The 19057-nt window shown below is 37.8% G+C and overlaps 1 protein-coding gene across 1 annotated transcript; it reads right to left on the bottom strand.

Moving 5' to 3' along the window:
* Positions 1-1474: 1474 nt before the first annotated feature.
* LOC110860665 lies at positions 1475-18934 on the bottom strand. The gene is made up of 28 exons (XM_022109756.2): positions 16814-18934; positions 10688-10785; positions 7979-8090; positions 7802-7899; positions 7628-7663; positions 7469-7553; positions 7325-7405; positions 7147-7265; positions 6916-7077; positions 6692-6853; positions 6538-6617; positions 6413-6452; positions 6275-6341; positions 6119-6200; positions 5814-6025; positions 5637-5750; positions 5271-5478; positions 4916-5081; positions 4690-4850; positions 3807-3948; positions 3236-3677; positions 2828-2897; positions 2560-2629; positions 2407-2476; positions 2208-2332; positions 1936-2014; positions 1791-1856; positions 1475-1721 (listed from the first exon to the last, which is right to left on the bottom strand). The coding sequence occupies exons 1-28, from the start codon at positions 17705-17707 to the stop codon at positions 1590-1592; spliced, it is 4173 nt and encodes a 1390-aa protein (XP_021965448.1). The 5' UTR covers positions 17708-18934; the 3' UTR covers positions 1475-1589.
* Between the last annotated feature and the right edge of the window lie 123 nt (positions 18935-19057).

Below are 19057 nucleotides of genomic sequence, written 5' to 3'. Positions count from 1 at the left end.
GAGAATAAAAATAGTCACGAGAACAAAAAGGGCTTAATCATGCATCCTCCAACCAAATGCAGACTGCACATTTATCGTGGAAAGGAAGGAAGGATGGTCAAAAAGCAAATAATTTTTCATTTATTTATTTATTTCTCGTCCTCCTCCATACATAAATCTACTCGTGGAGATATGATGATATCATATCCAATTAAGGATCCATTTCACCCAGCTTAATTTTCTCACGCCTCACATTTACGTTTATTTATTTAGATTTGGTTTCAGCTTTAACTCGTTATGCACGAAGTGCTTACTTGAAATTGAGCTAAATGGCCAATTCAATCCCGATTCTTTACCAACCAACCATCTCATCTTTTGTTTCGTTGTGTGGAAAGTCAGCCCTCATGGGTTGCCTACGTATTTTCTTCCAGCTTTGTGGTCTATGCTTCTCCTGCAGAGAAGTTTATTTAAAACACATAACATAACGTAAAGTTTGTACGTGAGCCAGCAGTAAAAGTACGTTTGCAGAAGGAACCAGTGTTTCGTTTTGGACCTACAAAAACTTATTTGGTATTGTCCAAAAATGTCCCAAACAAAATGTCCAAAAAGCGTCTAACATTGGAAAACGGGGCAAACGTTACAAGTTCCTTATTAACGCCGTTTTTGCAAATTTATGCACAGGCATATGCAATCTCCCATTTATTTTGAGCATTTTGGTGCGTAATACCACAAAATTAGGAGAAACCTTTATTTTAACGCATTTTCTAATGAAAAATTAAGAAATTTTCTAAACCATGTCATATTACACAGCAAATTTCTCAAAATTAATGGGAGATTACATATACGTCAATGGATTATCGAAAGATTCAATAATACTTGTAACATTTTGCCCCATTTTCTATTTTGGACACTTTTGAACATTCTGGACGTCCAAAATTGGGTGTCCAAAACTGGTTAAAACGATTTCGTACTGTCTTTGGTTAAAACCACAGCGAAACCCTGGAACTGGAACGATCATCACATCAGGAACCGATTTGTGGGACAAAAGGGTTGCCAGAGTTTGGACGGAGTCACTCCGTCAGTTCATCGTCAACAACGGAACCATTAATTTTATTACGAATACATTACATCATCCTCGTCATAAGGGTGCTTCTCTCTTCCTTCCTTAATGGCATATGCCCCATGTTGCTCACCAAAGGAAAATGAAAGTGAGCATAATGGAGCACTAAATATCAATAAAAATACACGGTCGAATAAATTGTAATGTAAAACAGGGTTATTTAACTCATCATGAATAAAAAGGATGCGTATGAAAAGTTGTGATTCCCTCCAGAGCTCCCAGTCATCCAAAGTTACTGCACTGCACACGTGGTGACCTGGTTTATGCCGAGGGGCACATTTTCAACGCACCGGATGGGATACTGGACCATGGAAAATTATTATCTGCGAGGCGTGAGCGCATAAATGATGACTTGAATAATAACAACGAGAGAGATTTACATAAACAAGAGCAAATTTCAGCCTGTATTTTAATAATTTTAAATATGACACAAAAATTTGAAATGAAAAATAAAATAAAAGTTGAAATCCAAGAATATGATGCGAAACTTTTAAAACAGTTCTTTGCGAAATGAGAATCCAAACTCGTCACACTTAATCTTTAAGGAGCGAGCTAACGCCGGGGGTCCGCAGTAAAATACCGTAACTTTCCCCTTCTTCTGGTCCTGCAGTTGTTTGAAAACCTAAGAAAAGAAGAAATGTAAGTACATACCACCAAATTATGCGCATTTGCCCCGTTCTGCACCACCCACCTTGCTCCAATTTGGTCTTCCTGCATGCGTCCTCGTCTTTAGTCCGGTGATGAGGTCGCGTTTTTCCTAAATGTAAAATATTTCGTTATCAATAAACATCTCCACCGTGGTCGCAAGAGAACAAAGGACTAATTTATTAATTTACCCGATCGTGCAAAAGATCTAGGGCAAGTTGGAGCCCGACCGCTTTCATATCAGTTTTAGCGAGAGCACTCGTTATATACCTGCAAATTTTGGGAGGTAATGAATTATTCAGAGGTCTACTCAACGCCTACACACTCCAGTCTCAAGTGACAACAGGGACGGTGTAGTGGTGCTGTCATGTCATGCTGTCGTGGTGGCAATAGCACCAACGACCACGACCACGAGGAGGTTAACCATTTCACCTTCTCGTGAATATTTTATCCAACGACTTACATGTGCAGGTCTAAAAATCTCTCCATCGCTCCGCCCAGCTCGGCTTGCTCAATTTCGAGCTGCGACAATAGGTGGACAAACCATTCAAAGGATCTTTGATCCCTATTTATCCAGAAAAAGTCGACCTAGATATACGCAGCCAGAGGAAAAGAAGTGTGTCATTTGGGTGAAAGTGCAGTAATAATGGGGTGAAAGTAACCTTTTTCAAGTTGATCACCGACTGTGGCAATTCTGCACACCATGTGAATCTGCATCTTGGACAGCAAACCCTGGAAAGTCAAGAATTTATTGTATTTTTGGATTATGTTATGTTACATTAAGGAGAGCCGGTGAAAAATATGGGTGTGCATACCTCGTGGTCCAGTATCGGTGCATAATGGACTGAAGAATCGAGGCAAATGGCGTGACCCCTATTCCCGTACCTATTTTAAAACCATGTCAAATTGACCAGTAACAAATTGACCCGGACAAATTGACCCCACGCTATATTGACCCCATGACATACACGTACCAAGAATACAGTAAGTAGTACGGTACTACTTACTGTATTTTTTGGTATGGGGTCACTATATCGTGGGGTAAATTTGTGGCTGGGTCAATTCAACCCGTAACCTACTTACCTATTAGAACAGCATGTTGTGCTCGGAATATATGACTCGACGGCGCTCCATACGGTCCATCGACATAAATCTGTCATAAAAATCCCATTCTCTGTAGTAAACTGTATACATCCACACAAACAGACTGCTACCACCACTACGTTACATAAGTGCTATCTCTCCTCCTCCTTCTACGATCTAGATTACTGGCATCTCTTTCCTCCTCCAGAGAACGACGACAATTTCAACCATACATATCACTAAAGAAGAGTCCTCTCATCTCCACTATCTGGGACATTAAAGTCACATCTCGGTTTCGATCTTGGCCTCGCATTTCGCATGGCTCGTGCATGTCGACAAGCAGTCCGGGGACAATTCCATCTTACTCTTTGTGTCTTATAAACCGTGTAAATAAAAAGAATTCCGTACCTCCAACGGTCTCCCCACGACCAGTGACCCTTGACCCGTCCTGGTCGTCCCCATAATGGGGTGGAGCTCATTAGCCTCAATCACTTCAAAGACGTCCAACGAGGTGTCACAGTTGTTGGCTCGTCCTTCCTCCGCCAGTCGGTCTTTATCCGCACCACCACCACCAACGTTCTGCTGCTGTTGCTGCTGCTGTTTCTGCTCGAGCGTCGCAGTGGCCCCATCATATTCATAGCTGGGGGTTTTGAGAGAGATGATAACTGGTTTATTTCGCATGTATCGTAAACTTCGTGGGACTCTGTTGTTCCGTTCGCTGAGTCCGATAGGAGATGAGACACTGGTGGATCGGGTGGTGGACGGTTTTCCACCAGATCCATGACCTAAATCTTCCTCCACCTCATTCACAGATGCGGAGCGGTGAAAGTTCTTGGGAGAGTTCCTTAAGCTATGGACAAGTAATAAAATCCAGCCGGAGAGAGAGATGTTAGTGTTAATAAATCTTGTGTTTTGAGAGCAATAAAACTATAAATATTCATAAATCTTGCAGCGTCGAGTGCCTCGTAACGTAACTTACTTGAGCTTAACGACACGCTCGTGGACATTTGGCAAAGATTTTGTTGAAGTTAATTGTGGCCTCGGTCTCAGTCTGAGGGGGACCTTTTTGTCCCTAATTATGGCATCTTGCTCACTCATTGTTTCCACTGAGCTGGACAAGTCTGTAGAGTTTGGGGGAAGATTATGTTACACACAGTGTGACAGAGGTGGGTAAAATACTATGGCAAAATATAGGATTTTGAGCTCCGTTCTTCCAGGTATGTTACACCCACAAAATGGTGATAATTTGCGTGGGGAAGACATCAGATGTATGAAAATACAGATTTTGTGAATAATGTAACTTTTTATCGCTGTCAAAATACATTTTAAACTAAACGATGATATAAAAAACATTACAGAAAATACCGGAGAAAAAGACTTAGAAATTCGAGTCTGCTCTGAATTTGCCATAATTTAATACACATGTAAAACAATAGATTTGTCCTAACAAAAAACCATACAGTTGTAAATAACGGGAAAAGATTGATCTAATAATATTTTGTAATTCTAATTCACTTATGAATTTATTAACTGACGTTGAATTGTAACAAGATTAAAATCTTGAAGTTCTTACCATAAATTGGGCTCTCTATCTGTATATATAAATCAAGTATTTTGACAGAAATAAAATATCGTGAAAACAATACATTTTGACACCGGTAAAAAGTTAATTTCTTAACAAAACGTGTACTTTCGTAAGACTATTGCCTTCCCCACCTAAATTTTCGTCTTTTTGTGAGTGCAACAGGCCCGGAAATCCAAACCCTTGCAACCCAGAACGGGCTCAAAATCCTGTATTTTCAAGTATTTAGCCCAGCCCTGCACTTCAGACTGTACATAATGCTACCTAATTATGTACGAACCTTGAGCAGATCTGTTGACCGAAGTTTTCGACGAGTTTGAAGTGGGATCGATCGTTTCTTGCGAGTCCGGCACGCCCACCGTGGGCAACCGATTCCTCCTCTTCTCCGATACCGCGATGAGCTCCACATTTCCGGCGCTCTTATCTTCCCCAAACTCTCGCCTTTTATAGAAACAAATTGTCAACTCCCAAGCCATAAATTTCTTTAATTTAACATCTTCGCATACTTATTGTAAGCATCAGCAGATTTTATTGTCGCGACGGACACAAATGTGTTGAGCCGATCTCGTCCGTAGTCATCAATAACATTAATTTTCTGCTGCTCATTCTCAAAAAACTCGTACAACCGGGTCGTCCATTCTCCAACGGCTCGTATGTGAAGCCAAATGGCGTCTATCAAGAAATTGGATTTTATTTCGCGAAAGAAAACGTATCAACTCCAGTGGCCGCAGAAGCCGTGGGGACATTAACATTGCAGGATAGGGGAGGGAGGAGTGTATATAACATGGGCAGATGGTGGGGACATCGAACAACCGTGGGGACATTCTCCCCACACTTCCACTGCCTCCAACTATAACTAACCGGATTGTTCAGGAGCACTGGAAATGGTGAAAGGATGCCATTCATACTTTGCTATGCGGGGAATACGGATAAACACGTAATCGCCGGGATGGAACTCGAAATTTGGGGGGCGACGAATCACCAAGTGAGTAACTTTGGAAGGAAGCAGGATTCCCGAACTGACAGAGGTCCGTCCTCTCCCCATTCTCCAATTGTAGTAGCGAACAACCTGAATTAAAAAATGACAGCAAGATTGAATTGATGCAAGAGAAGAAAAAAATATGTGTCTGACGTAGAATGACATGACGTGTGTATTAAATGAGCGTGTCAGTCAGTCCGCAAAAAAAATATGTGAATCGATATTGATCGACTTATATATCCACACACCTTTTCTATTAAAAAGATAATTCCAACGGCAATAAACCATTTCCAAAAGTTGGGGGCGTGAATTATCAATATAATCCAGAATGCAGAGTAGAGAAGGTGCGTCCAGTAAAACACCTGAGCATATCAAAATCACAATTAGAACCGGAAACAGAGTCACAATTAGTCCGGTATTTTTACCTCAAAGCATCCACCCCTTCGTACAAAGGGTAACGAGCAGATAACCATTATGGTCAAAATCATCATTAAGGCGACCCCCGTGTTGAACGCGTAGCCTGGAACGAGCCCCAGACTGAGGACGCCTTTCTGACTCGTGGGTTCCGGCACGAAGAGAAAGTCCAAATATGTCCAATTTCCAGAGTTGACGACCGGCGATGGTACGAGGCTAACGTCTGAGGAAAACCAAATTAATAATAATAATATGTAAAAGTCAGGCAATAATGATGAATGAATTTCACTCGAGAATCATAATAAAACCGTTTTACCAATATTAATCAAATGCATCACGGTGTGAAGAATCCCAAAGAAAAATATGAACCATCCGGCCATCTTGTGAAAATACATGTGCTGTCGTTTTGTAACAATAAATTCATCATGTCATTTTCATGCTAAAAAATGCATGCAAAAAATTAACTGCAGACCTGATCGATTGGCAGAAATGCAGAGGCTCCCCGCGACCGGAGAAAGGTCAAGAGACCTCGTAACATCCTAAAAAAATCAGGTTTTATCATCAAATTTACTAGAGAAATTAATAGAATGCAAGTAATTAATTTACTTACCATACGACGATAAATGTACAATTAAAATTTAAGCATTGGCCTAAAAATGAGGTAAGTCTTTTTCAATTCAATTAATTTAATTCTTGATTCAATTGATTTACGTCTCGTGTCAAATAATTTATTACCTGCGCCACGAGCCAACATTAAGAAAATAGTCTTATCCGGATCATCCCGGTGAAATACTATGCATCTCGACACGAATAAACTGACAATTTTTAGAAGAAATCAAATTCAAGGCACTTAACTTAACTATTTTAATTATTAATTAATTATAATTACCTGACATTTGTGACCAAATATAAACACAACCAACACAGGTACACGGTATTATTCTTGAAATATTTTAACGACATTTGATGAGGTTTAAGTTTCTTTAACGAATTTTGTAATCTCGACCGATCCGACTCTTTCGGTTTTGGAGGGACTAGCCACCGTTCAATACTTTTTCGGGAAAAATAGAAATTATTGTATGCATACACAGATGTATTTCATAAATCGTTTACCTGATGGAGAGATTCTCTAATAATCCTTCATGCTTTTGTAACTGCGCTTTCAACGCGTCAAACGTCAGCGCCCCACGCCGTTCCACGTCAGCGTCCTCAAATAACGCCATGGTCAGCTCGTGGATTTGATCATCGCTGAATTTCATTCCGTTTTCCTCCATACTTTACAAAATATGTTTTTGTAATTTAATTATTAAGCTAAATTTTTGATTCAACAAGTTTTTATTTTACCAAGCCCTCATAACCTTGCCCAACTCCTCGCACTGGATGGAACCGTCGCCATCGACGTCGTAAATTTTAAAGAGAAATCGCAGCTTGTCATCAGGCTCTTTTCCGGCGAATTGATGCATCTACAAAAAACATCATTTGACATACTTTTCGCTATGTTAAATATTTTAGTTGAACTTACAGCATCGATAAATTCCTGTAAGCTGATTGAACCGGAGGCATCATTGTCAAAAATGTCAAATACTCGATCGGTAAAAAATTGCTGAAATAATTGATTAATTATTTATTTGACATATATTTTTTTAATGACAATAGAAGAACTTACATTTTTAGTTTGTATAATTTTCTTAAAGTCTTCCTTCGTAATTTCATTATTTTGTCCGACATATTGTCGAAATAAATGTTCCAACCTGAAAAATAGGCACATTTTGCAATACATATTTTAACCCTAACATGACTAGTTTACTACAAATTAATTACGTACCACTTAATACTCTCCTTCGTTAATCTATTGTTCGTTCTGTAAAAAAAATATTTTGATTTGTGTGAATGTCTATAATATATTTTTTAAATTTAAAATATTTAAGTAAGTCAAAAAATTTGTCAAAAATTTAAGCAAAAATTCATGTCATGTATGCTTTAAAACCTAAATTATTACCTGGCAGTACTCAACGCCGAGATAAATTCCATGATTTCCTCCGCCGTAACAACCCCATCCAAATCCCGGTCGATAAGCCGGAAAAATTTGTTTAGAACCTGCCCCATAATTTTTCCTTCACTTATCACTCATTCCCTTATTCCGTAAAATAAAGACAAAAATCACTACTTTACATACATTCTTGGTCCGGAAGATCATACAAAACTGATCAAACTGGACATTGTCTTCGCCACACAGCGCGTAAGCTACAGACTCCACAACCTCCACGAAATCCACTTGTTTCTCCTCTCTGTAAATATTAATGAGTCCAATAAATCAGTCAAATATGGTTATCTCCCATCTCTCAGCAATCATTCTTATAGGCTTAATTATTAAAAAAGCCCTTTTCAAGACGGCATTTTTATATTTATAAACCCATCAAAAGTCTGTACCACGAGCCGTATATGTATCTCCTCCAGACGAGAAACACAAACATTTCGCAAAAGATCAAGAACTTTTATATTGAATTAAATCATCTTTCCCATGTGCAGCAAAGCACAGCAATTCTCTTTTGCGGACCAGAAAAATCTTCGCCTTCTTAAGAAGATCACAGATTGGAGTAAACTGAACACAAGATTTTATGAATCATTGTATTGTACTGATGAGAAGAGAACGAGATTCATGATTCTCGGTAAATTCTGAGAACCTGTTGCTGGCCAAGTTGAAGTCAAAGGTTGAAATGTATGTATGTAATACGGTCGGTTAGTTGCAAATGTTGCATGACTAAAGCCATCATTTATTTTACTTACTTCAGTAAGTTGGGGACAATATGCGAAAAAACAGCAATTACTATTCCTTAGTGGTTACTCATCTCATCATATGTCCCAGTATGGCTAAACTACTACTCGGCAAGTGTAACATAATTGGTACTGGTTTTGTATTTGTGTTATACAAAGCCGACTGACTGGAATTATTTGGTTTTGGTGTGTTATAAAAATGAGGAATATCGTAAGTATTAGAACGTCATAAAATTTCGATACTTCGTGATTCCTCCTCCTCCCCTCTGCTAAAATATACAAAAGATCGTGGAAGAATTTGCAAAAAAATGTGTAAGAGCATTCACAACAATTGTGGTGGGGTCCAGGAATGTTGGTAAGAATGCTAACAGTTTGCGTGTCTTGTCAATGTTTCCTCTCTCGTTGACTGACTAGTTAATAATTAAATGCTCAAAAATCATGCAAGTCGCACTATTTCAATAACAAAGTTCATGCTAATTGCTCACTCATGGGGCCGCGGAAGCCGTGGGGACATCGGGGGACATTAAAATCGTAGGATAGGGGGAGGAGGGGTTTACATAACGTGGGGAGATGATGGGGACATCGAATAACAGTCCCCACGCTTCCGCAGCCACTGTTGTCCACCATGAAAAAGTTATGTTTGCTTGTACATAATTTAATAAGTTTGCTTGCATTGTTGTTAAATAGTTGGGTTAGAAGGAGGAGGCTGGTTTTCTTTATAAAAAGTGGAACAACAACAACACCTCGGTAATAACCAAACCATTGGGACTTTAGGACAACGGCGGTGGTGGTGGTGGCGTCTATTTGGTAATTGATTGATCTAATCATTGAGATTGACTGGACATATAAAAACTGAAGAATTCGTAATCACTGGACTGATCTCATCTCATACATTTAACGGATGAGCTGAGCTGAAACATGAATTGAGAAGAGTTGTAATCCCATTACATCATTTACATCTTGACCAGCTTTACTTAACTTTGATCTCTTTAATCCCAAAATGCTGCACATATTTCCATGTAAGTATGTACTTCGCACGTTAAAGACTCATAAATTTAACGAGATTGACACTGGCACCAGTACCAGCAATAAAATGGGAACAAGTAATTTGAAGCACTAATAATTTAGTTATGGATAACTATAAATGCCATATTATTCACACCTTGTGCATATTTTCCAATCAGACAACCTTCATCTTTAATCATTTTTTTGCAAAATTACATGATAATTAAATTATTTAAAAAAATCTTATTAAGTAATTTGTTTTTCTTGATACCTTTGCAAAGGTATCAAGAAAAACAAATTTTGTAAATCAACAAATCAACAAATGATGAACAAAGGTAATCCTTTGTTCGCGAAATTGAACGCGTATGCAGCAACAGGTGTGATTTTGTCTGCCTAGATGGAAGTAACATCTTTCCTTCTTAAACAAAGAGATGCTATCTAACAACGTACGTACACTGTAGGGATGTTACTAATTAATTAAATATAAATCGTTGTAACATTAAAAGTGAGTTCCTCGTCTTGTAATACGGGGATAATAGATACAACTTGGACAAAATGGTCACAATATTTTGACATACTTTTGACGACCTCTTCATCACAAAGGGGCAAAATAGATCCATAATTTTCGAAATTTTGTCAAAAACTCAAAGTTGCTGTAAAAATTGTATAATTTTTTTGGCTATTCTACACATTTTGTGCATTTTGCACTGATTCCACCAATTCTTTCGCACCATTTTGCGCCACTGATTGTTCGATACTAATTGTGTTATTCAATAGGGGAGGGATTCCTATTTAATTGGCACAAATTGATGCAAAAAAAACTCGTTAACAGATAAGAGGAGATCAATTCCTCCCATGTTACGCAGGGCGAGCTAAAGAATATTATGAAATTTAGATTCGTCTTTAAAATTCTAACTTTTTTTTCATGAAAAATGAATTTTTGCTACTAATAAGGCAAAATTTAAACTACTCGAATGTCTTTCCACAGTCTTAACGCCGGTGGCAAGAAATTTACAAAGTACATATTAATGATTTAATTGGACTACATGTAGCGGTTGTTTGATATGCTAGAAATTTGGGTAATAACAAAAAATTCTGTAATTACCTGTCCAACCGAGATTTGAGAAATTCAATCCACTCATCCTGATTCAGCTCTTGTTGCTTCTTGTAATCAAACAGTTCGAAAAGTTTCCGAAGCAAATCCTGCAAAAAATATTAAAAATGCAATCATGAATTATAGTATCGAGAAGTTGTGGTTTCTTTTTTGCTCGAGTATTGTTACTCGGTTCCATCGCAGCCATTACATTGTCAAGGATTCACTCAGGTGGGACAAAAAGTGCAGCAAACTTGCAGCTCAATGAACTAATCAAGTGCAATAATGCACTTTTGTGCAAAGAAATCCTGTGTTAATTTAGTCTTGAACAAAACCAGGCTCACATAAGCTCTTTCGATTCATAAGTGACAGTTCCCAGCAGGATGTAAAAAATAGAAAGAAAATGGAACCTTCAAATTACAATTTTCAGAATTTGATTTTCAGAGTTTTAAGGTTATTGCGCAGCGTGAAGAAAGAAATTTAATGGATTTTTTATACATACGTTTCATTTGATCCCGTTTAACACATTTGCTTGAATTTACTTCCTGAAAATGTGTCAAAATTTTATGTACAAATTAGAGATGGTATTTTACCATAATTTTGTGTACAGTAACAAGATACTTTTTTGTATATATTTGGTGCCAAAAGTAATTTTGTATAACTTTGTACAACTGCATAAACTCTCAAATAGAACATTTGGAAAGAAAATTGTTTTCTCCAGATTTATAATAAATACAAAAAACCGAAAGTTACTAAACAATAGTTTATATATTTAATATTTGAACGTATTTCAAGTAAATACATTGCACTTCATAAAGTCTTACAAAGTATGTATTTCGAAATCATTTTTCTGACTCTAAATTTAAGAAAAAATTGCATTTACCTACACAGCCTCATAAATCTGGTCATGACTAATGCCTGCCATGTGCCAGTCCGGAGTTTAAATATTGATATCGCATTCTCAGAATCCATTCTGAGAAGAGTGACACGACATTCTGCTGATGTCATTCAATTAAATTAAACTGAATTCACGGGAAAGTATTCCGGTACATTTAAATTGTATTGGACAAGAATTGTTTCCAAAATGACCACTCAAATTCCACTATGAGACTTTTGATCAAGTAAAACTTTGCAAATTCTTGTGCCAGCCAGCTTCATTCGTCATCATCATCTTCGTGATTTGTTTAATGCCACGACATTTCGATTTCATCAATGAGCAAAAAACAGTAAGACGTAAGTACTTACACACATGGAATAATTTAAAACTTGACAGATTCAAAATTAGATTTATGCAGCAGGACCGAGACGATCTGCACGTCAAGGTCTTCACAACCATGCTGAGGATGAGACGAGCCACGCGAAGCATATCAGTATTCTTATAGTGCAATATTACATATGCTAATCATTCGTACGTATGTAGCTTAATAATTTTGATATGCAAAAAATACTTTGATTGATTAAAAGTCAATTTTAGTTCATAAGCAAAAGGATGTGACAATTCGTACAAATTGATTTGCATATAATTATCTGATCATATGTAAATTACTCTTAATTTTGCATGCAGTTTGTTTACTGAAAACTTTGCAATATGTGAAATGTCACAAATTGAAACCACTTACACACATGAAATAGATATTTTAATTGATGTTGATATCGAGAAGGTTGTAATCGACCGGAAAATAATTAACGTTCAGGTTTTCGTCAATGATATCTGTCCATCACATTCGTCATATAAGAATGTTGTACTGTATTCTCGACTAGGAACTAAATAAATTGGTGTAATTTTTTTCACTCTCTTTTGCAACCTTCAACTCATTATTGTCCACCCCTGCAAATCATCGCAGTCTCAAATCTCACTGCTTAAAAACCTGGTTTAACCAAAATGAGACAGGTGCAATCCGTCACTCACACACGACCACAATAAAAGCGCAACAATCTACAAACTAAGCTGAGATCACCAATACTCAGAGTGAGGAAACTACATATTTCGCAGCACCCCCACCAACCAACAAGTCATCAATCGAGTCGTGATTTTTTTTTCGCCAAAAAGTGAGACCCGGACCTATGATTAGAGTTTCTCATGACGAAGGCTGAATCTATGTAACCCTTGTTAATATTAACTATATGTCTCATGAAATAATGGGCGGCGTGGTGCTGTCCACCTCTCTCGCACATGCATTATTTACTGCATATTTTGTAGCTCTAAAATCTTCTTGATCACCGGCTTTAGTGATCAACAAAACATTATTCAGCCGTGTAAATACTTTGCCGGAGGCTAAACTATTTACATCATTCGGCTAGACACAGGCTTACAACACTGTGATTTTTGCAGATTCTTGGACTCAGCTCAACGTCATTTGTAAAAAATTTCCAAAATGCATTTATTATTACTGTTCATCCAATATTAATAGTCGCAATTTCTTGGAAAATTTTCTGAGAGGTTATTTGGTTGCTAATTGAAAAATAAATAATCTGCCAGGTAACCTTTCAGAATTTTTTGCGACTAATAATACTCAATATTATTTGACACTTTATCATTCTATACATGTTGCGACAAATGAATTGTTTCCAACACAAATTTTCATTTTTGAAGAAATTAAAATTATGTACTGAAAAAATGGTGTGAGTGGACCGTTGCTAAGCTGGAAGATTGAGATGACCCCCCAGGTCAAATCCGGCTCAAGTGATCTCACACCCTCCAGTGGGGTGTCAATCGATCGGTCTAGATCATACGATCACTTTGGTATATTATAGAATTTTGTGAGATAAGAATTGGCTGTGAAATTCCTGAAAAACTTATATTTTGGAGATATTCTTCAAAATAAACGTTTTAGTTTTCTGAAATAGTACACTCGAGATTTTTAGCTTAAAAAATCAAGCTAAAAATTAGGATGATTTCAACCTCAGGAATTAAGTCTCCATATCTGCCTGTTCAAAAGTTATTCAAGGTTAAAGTCGTTGGGCCCGACAAGGGGACTTCCGGCCCAAAGATTTAAAAATGAAAATTTTTTTTCAAAATAATTCATTTGTCGCAACCGTATGGGGCACCGCCCATAGAAACGATGTCAGTTAATCGTGAATAATACTGGATGAACACACGATTGCTTGACTTTTAGTGCCTAGTTACCCTTAACGGTTGCGACAAATGGTCGAGTTACAAATAAAATAATTATTTTTAAAATCATTGGTGTCTGAAGTCCATCGCACAGACACCAACTACTTTGACCTGTAATAACTTTTGAATGGGCAGACATAGAGACTTAATTCTGAAAGATGAAATCATCGTAATTTTTAGCTTGATTTTTTAAGCTGAAAATCTCGAGGGTACTATTTCGAATAGTAAACTTGAAATTTCCAACCTTTATGTACCCCGAGTCAGACTGCAGTTATTGGTCAAACCAAACATTTTCAATGAAATTTTATTGTACCAAATACATTTAAACTTGTGGGGTGCATATTTTTTTTAGTCTGTTCAGCCATTTTGTCTATCGTGTTCCGGAAGGACATATGGTTCGATAAGAACTTACTGAGGCTAAAAAGAAAGCAACTTTGCGGGGCCTTTTAAGATTGCATTATTCACTGATTCTAAGAGCAGGATTCGTAACGAACATGTGCATATAATTTATTTTTGGCATAAACCATTACAAAACACTAACTTAATAAACTCTGAAATTTTTTCCTATTTTAATTCATATTGTTACATTAGGAGCCATTACCAACTTTTCTATCAGATTTCTGCTCGATGTGACGAATTTGAAAAATTGGTATGGATCATCCCATAGAGTCTGCCCAGATGAAAATACCTTGAATTCATACTCTTCCATTAGTAGCCATTAACAATCCCCACAAAAATTTCAGCTCTATTGGATGAGTTTTAGATATCGGTAGGGTCCATCCAGATAAAAATTTTTACAATTGTACTTTGTAAAAATTTTTTCAGTAGAAACCATTATCAACCTCTGTACCGAATTTCACCTTTCTACGACGATTTTGCAATTTCTATACATAATACCCGACAAACTTATATGACCCCCACCGGTCAACCACTTGTTTCGCTTATCTTCGAACTTAACTCCTCATTTGACCCATACTACATGCGTTCAAAATTTCAACTCAATCGGATTAGTTTTACAACAGTTATCGCAAGACGGGCAGACGGACGTGACGAGTACATAAGCCCTGACTCGGGCTGCACACTGGAGATTTTAAGTTTACTATTCGAAATAGTACCCTCGAGATTTTTAGCTTAAAAAATCAAGCTAAAAATTACGATGATTTAATCCTAAATAATTAAGTCTCTATGTCTGCCCATTCAAAAGTTATTAAGGGTCAAAGTAGTTGGAGACTCAAACGCCGTTTTTGAACCAACGATTTAAAAATGAATGTTTTATTTGTAACTCGACCATTTGTCGCAACCGTTAAGGGAGACGCGTTACCTAGATACTTAAGGTCAAGCAATCGTGGGATGAACAGTAGTTATTAATAGATAATATTTTCGTGATAATCTACCGTACACAAATTTTATACTTTTCAAATTTACTGCGTTTTCAGACTTTGGATGCAAATATCTTTACCAAACGTGTTATTGGGCGATAGTGTCATTTACAAAAGGCGTTAGGACATGGTTTTGACGAATTCATACCTTAATTGTGGGATGGTTTTTAGTCGTAGAGATTTCTAACTTTTTTTATTTGAAAGCCCATGTCTCAAACTATAGGTAAGCATATCTGGCTTCCGATTTTGTGTACTCTGCGAAATGAGGCAAGGTCAAATTTGGAGAGGTGTCCTTTTTTAGTTTTCCAAACCAGTGTTCTTATAAAATGGCGTTGAGCGATATATTTTTTTCTGAGGTCCTGATGCAAAAATCGTCTTTGCGACTATTATCAATGGACTTAGCATGCTTTTCACTATATAAAACCACTTTTGCCTTATGCTTATCTTTTAAGTCCGTTTTGCAGTCTAATTTCATACTTGTCCTAATGGAATGCGCTCTTTAACGCAACTCTTCCACTTTTAAGGCCCCCACATTTTACGAGTTTGATGCTAAAAATCCCTAACGTGGTTTTTATCCAAGGTACATATAGTATATTGCACTGTAAGTACTTTTGACAAAATTTTGATAAGTGGTTATACCCCACGGACTGAGTTTTCATCAGACCTTATAAAATTTTTGGAAAAGTTCCCGTCGTTTTCGATGTCGAACTTCAGAAATAATTTAACTAACCAAAACGCAATAATTTTATTATTTTGGCACTTGTACCTTGTAGATAAAATAGTTCTGCAGTAGGGGACACCAAAAGATTATTAAAATTTATTTTCGAAAAAATTTTACCATTAATTTTCCAAATAAGTTCACGAGTTTTTTAGGATTCCACGACAGCTGATTAACTCGGGTCCTTCTCTAAAACTGTTTATACAAAATCTTGACTGTTTGTTTTAATATTACTTAGGACACTTCCAGCTTTACCCTCAATCTTCATTTGACCCAGTCTGTCCGTTTTCAAGGTCAGCAGGTCAATTTCCCGGTGCACGGCCGGATTTATCACTTTTCATGGAAAAGTATCAGCGACGATGGAGGCACAACGTTATGTAATTCATTGTGGATTCTTTTATTATTTCATGCAATGATTATCTAGGGTTGTAATATTAACAATCATCCACCTCTGACCTCTTGGGTTATCATGCTATATGAGTAATTCAGTTTGGAAAGTGTTTTTTTGGCTCCTTCCAACTCTGGGGGCACTGGAGGGGGCATTTTTGAAGCTATCGCCCTAAAATTTTAAACATATCTTTCTGAGAGTATGATCTTACAGCCTACAAAAAATCAGTTCAAAATTCAACTCCCCGCCAGAGATATTCATCCGCGAATTCGTCAAAACCATGTCCTAACGCCTTTTGTACAAATGTCATATTAATTAAATTTGTGGTCGATTGACCCTAATTTGGTCGAAATCGCAGAGCATACGCTGAGAGATTTGCATTCTGAGATCAACTGGTTAACAGATTTGCATCTGCGATAAGTGAGATTATTTACTTCCAGTGCAGATTTCTGTTTTTGGCAATATTGTAAAACAATATTTGCACTGAAATAAATAAATTGATTTAGATCAACCAGCCAGGGAGAACGTCTTCACTAACCTTTTTGCTAAATATGTCAACAAACATGACCTCGCTGATCCCTTTTTGTCCCATCGTCACAGCCTGCACCATTTTCCTCAAATCTCTGATACACTTCCGGTGCGCATTTTCCAGGAAGCATTCCTCCTGCATGGACGGACTCGCCAGAGCAGAGCAGTCCACATACTCGCAACCACTGCTTTCTCCCTCGATGTCAACCGCGTCCGCTTTTCCCTTCGCCTCCACCACGACGGAAAAGCCATCGTCCACTTCTTCACTAATGTAGGCCAGGTTGTCCACCCCACTGCCCGTCGTGCTGGTGCTGGTCTGACTCTTGTAGAGACGATGTCTGGCCAGGAAGAGATCACTTTTTGTCGCGTGTGCCGTCCTTGATGACAGTGACGAACTGTTTGAGCTGTTTTCTCCGAGTTCGATTACCTCAAAGTTTCCGATTTCGACTGGAATCGAATTTGTACTGAATTGATAATCTGTGGCTTCTTTACGTTTTCCGTCGGGGAGAAAAACGTCGTTTTCGATGTCAATAATCCCCACATTACTGGACGCGGAGGAGGAAGAAGACCTCCGATTCCGCACGTTTCCTCCTGCCGCACTGTCCGGACTTGTGGATTCTGAGTGGATTCCACTACTGGCCAAGTCCTCTTCAATGGAACAAGACTTCGGTGTGTCGCCATTTTTACCATTTTTTTGGTGATGCCCGTTTTTCTCGGTTAATTCGTGCTTGCTTAATACTTCGGGTGCCTTGAAGGGCATCACGTCCCCCTCAGATTTGGATTTTTGCCTCCTTTTATTCCGGTTGTGGAGGTAATTCGTTACTTGTGACATTTTTAATGGGCTACTCTTCCCATTATTCGACTGAACTTGGTCCCCCTGATTTTCCTGCTTTTGTTGAACCATGTTCTCAATACTGACAAGATTTCAACCACCCACACGCAACATCCACTGTTACGCAAAACTAATCTCACACTCAATTAAATATTCGCGATACGGCCAATTTATCGGTAACCCTCACAATGTCAAGATTCCATAAATAAACTAATATCCAGCAGAGAACGACGACGACGCCGTGTCCCGCATAATAATAAGGTTTTCACTGCACAAAGTAAAACCACGTCAATCTCACTCAAGTGACTTTACCGAAAGTATTCACACACCTTTATATGCAAACTTGCCCTTTGTTGGTTTAAGCTAATCAGCAGAGAAGTAATAAACCGTGTTCGTTGTTACTGGATAAATTGGTGTAATGAAATGAATGAATTAATGACGCTATTTTTGGGTGGGTGCTATTTTTTCTCAGTAGCAATCCCCACCGAATATTTTAATTGTTGGCAGTAGATACTGGATAGATGCTTGAAAAGTCGCAAATTTAACTCATTCAGAAAAAAGTCGGAGGGCACGAACACAATACAAGTTTCACGCTGCGTCGAAAGGTCTAGGCCTCGATTAGCAAATACGCGATTATTCGTGCTAATAAAACAATACAAATATTTGCGACGACTCGTTAACAAACACAATAATCATTCTGGAATTAACTGAACTGGTTCTGCAGCAGCGAGTCAACGGGTGAATCTCATTCTGAGGAAATGTATCTGGTTATACGGAGCGTCGTCGTCAACTATTGTTGAGTTGAGCTAATCAAATGAATGAATGAATGAATTGATGGTTTTATAATGCGACACATTTCGACCACTAATTGTCCAATGTCACACGTCTGTCTCCCTTTTTTTGGCGACTTTTGTGCTAATTGGCAATGTAATTGTGGGTGAGCACAGAACTTTATTAAATTAGCATGTCAATTAGCATTGACAAGTCCGTACAAATAAAATTATTAATCACGTACACCAAATCATCACTGGACGCAATGGAAATCTTCGAGAAAAACAATCCACACGCTTTCTTTTTTTAAAATTTGTCACGGCGTTAACGCATGACAAAAACTATTTCCAATTTCCAAAAATTTTATAATTCCGAAAATATTACTTTCTTATCTCAACAATCTACGACGACACGACCACCACATTTCTGGAACAACAATGTCACACAAGAATGAACCTCATCCAAGCATGCCTGCCAACACTCACTCGCAAACTAAAAATCTAATCCTTTCGACGGTTTGATTGATGTTTCATTTTCCAGTCTTAACATTAAACGCCTAATGAGCGGATGGATTATGTTCTGTTAGTTGAACACACTTATAAACTTTTTGAAGACATCGGACAAAAAAACTTGAGGCAAATCAAGCTATTC

The sequence above is a fragment of the Folsomia candida genome, unplaced genomic scaffold (assembly GCF_002217175.1).
Source record: "Folsomia candida strain VU population unplaced genomic scaffold, ASM221717v1 Fcan01_Sc033, whole genome shotgun sequence".
Classification (NCBI taxonomy): Eukaryota; Metazoa; Arthropoda; class Collembola; order Entomobryomorpha; family Isotomidae; genus Folsomia; species Folsomia candida.
The sequence above is the reverse complement of the archived record's forward strand: the minus strand, read 5'-3'. Positions and strand labels throughout refer to the sequence as shown.

Excerpts from the sequence above, each read along its gene's own strand:
- LOC110860665 (XM_022109756.2), bottom strand. The coding sequence starts at position 17,707 with ATGGTTCAACAAAAGCAGGAAAATCAGGGGGACCAAGTTCAGTCGAAT. Across the intron at positions 6,453-6,537 it reads AATGTTGGCTCGTGGCGCAG|GCCAATGCTTAAATTTTAAT; the intron begins GTAATAAATTAT and ends CCTCATTTTTAG. Across the intron at positions 5,479-5,636 it reads TTATCTTTTTAATAGAAAAG|GTTGTTCGCTACTACAATTG; the intron begins GTGTGTGGATAT and ends TTTTTAATTCAG.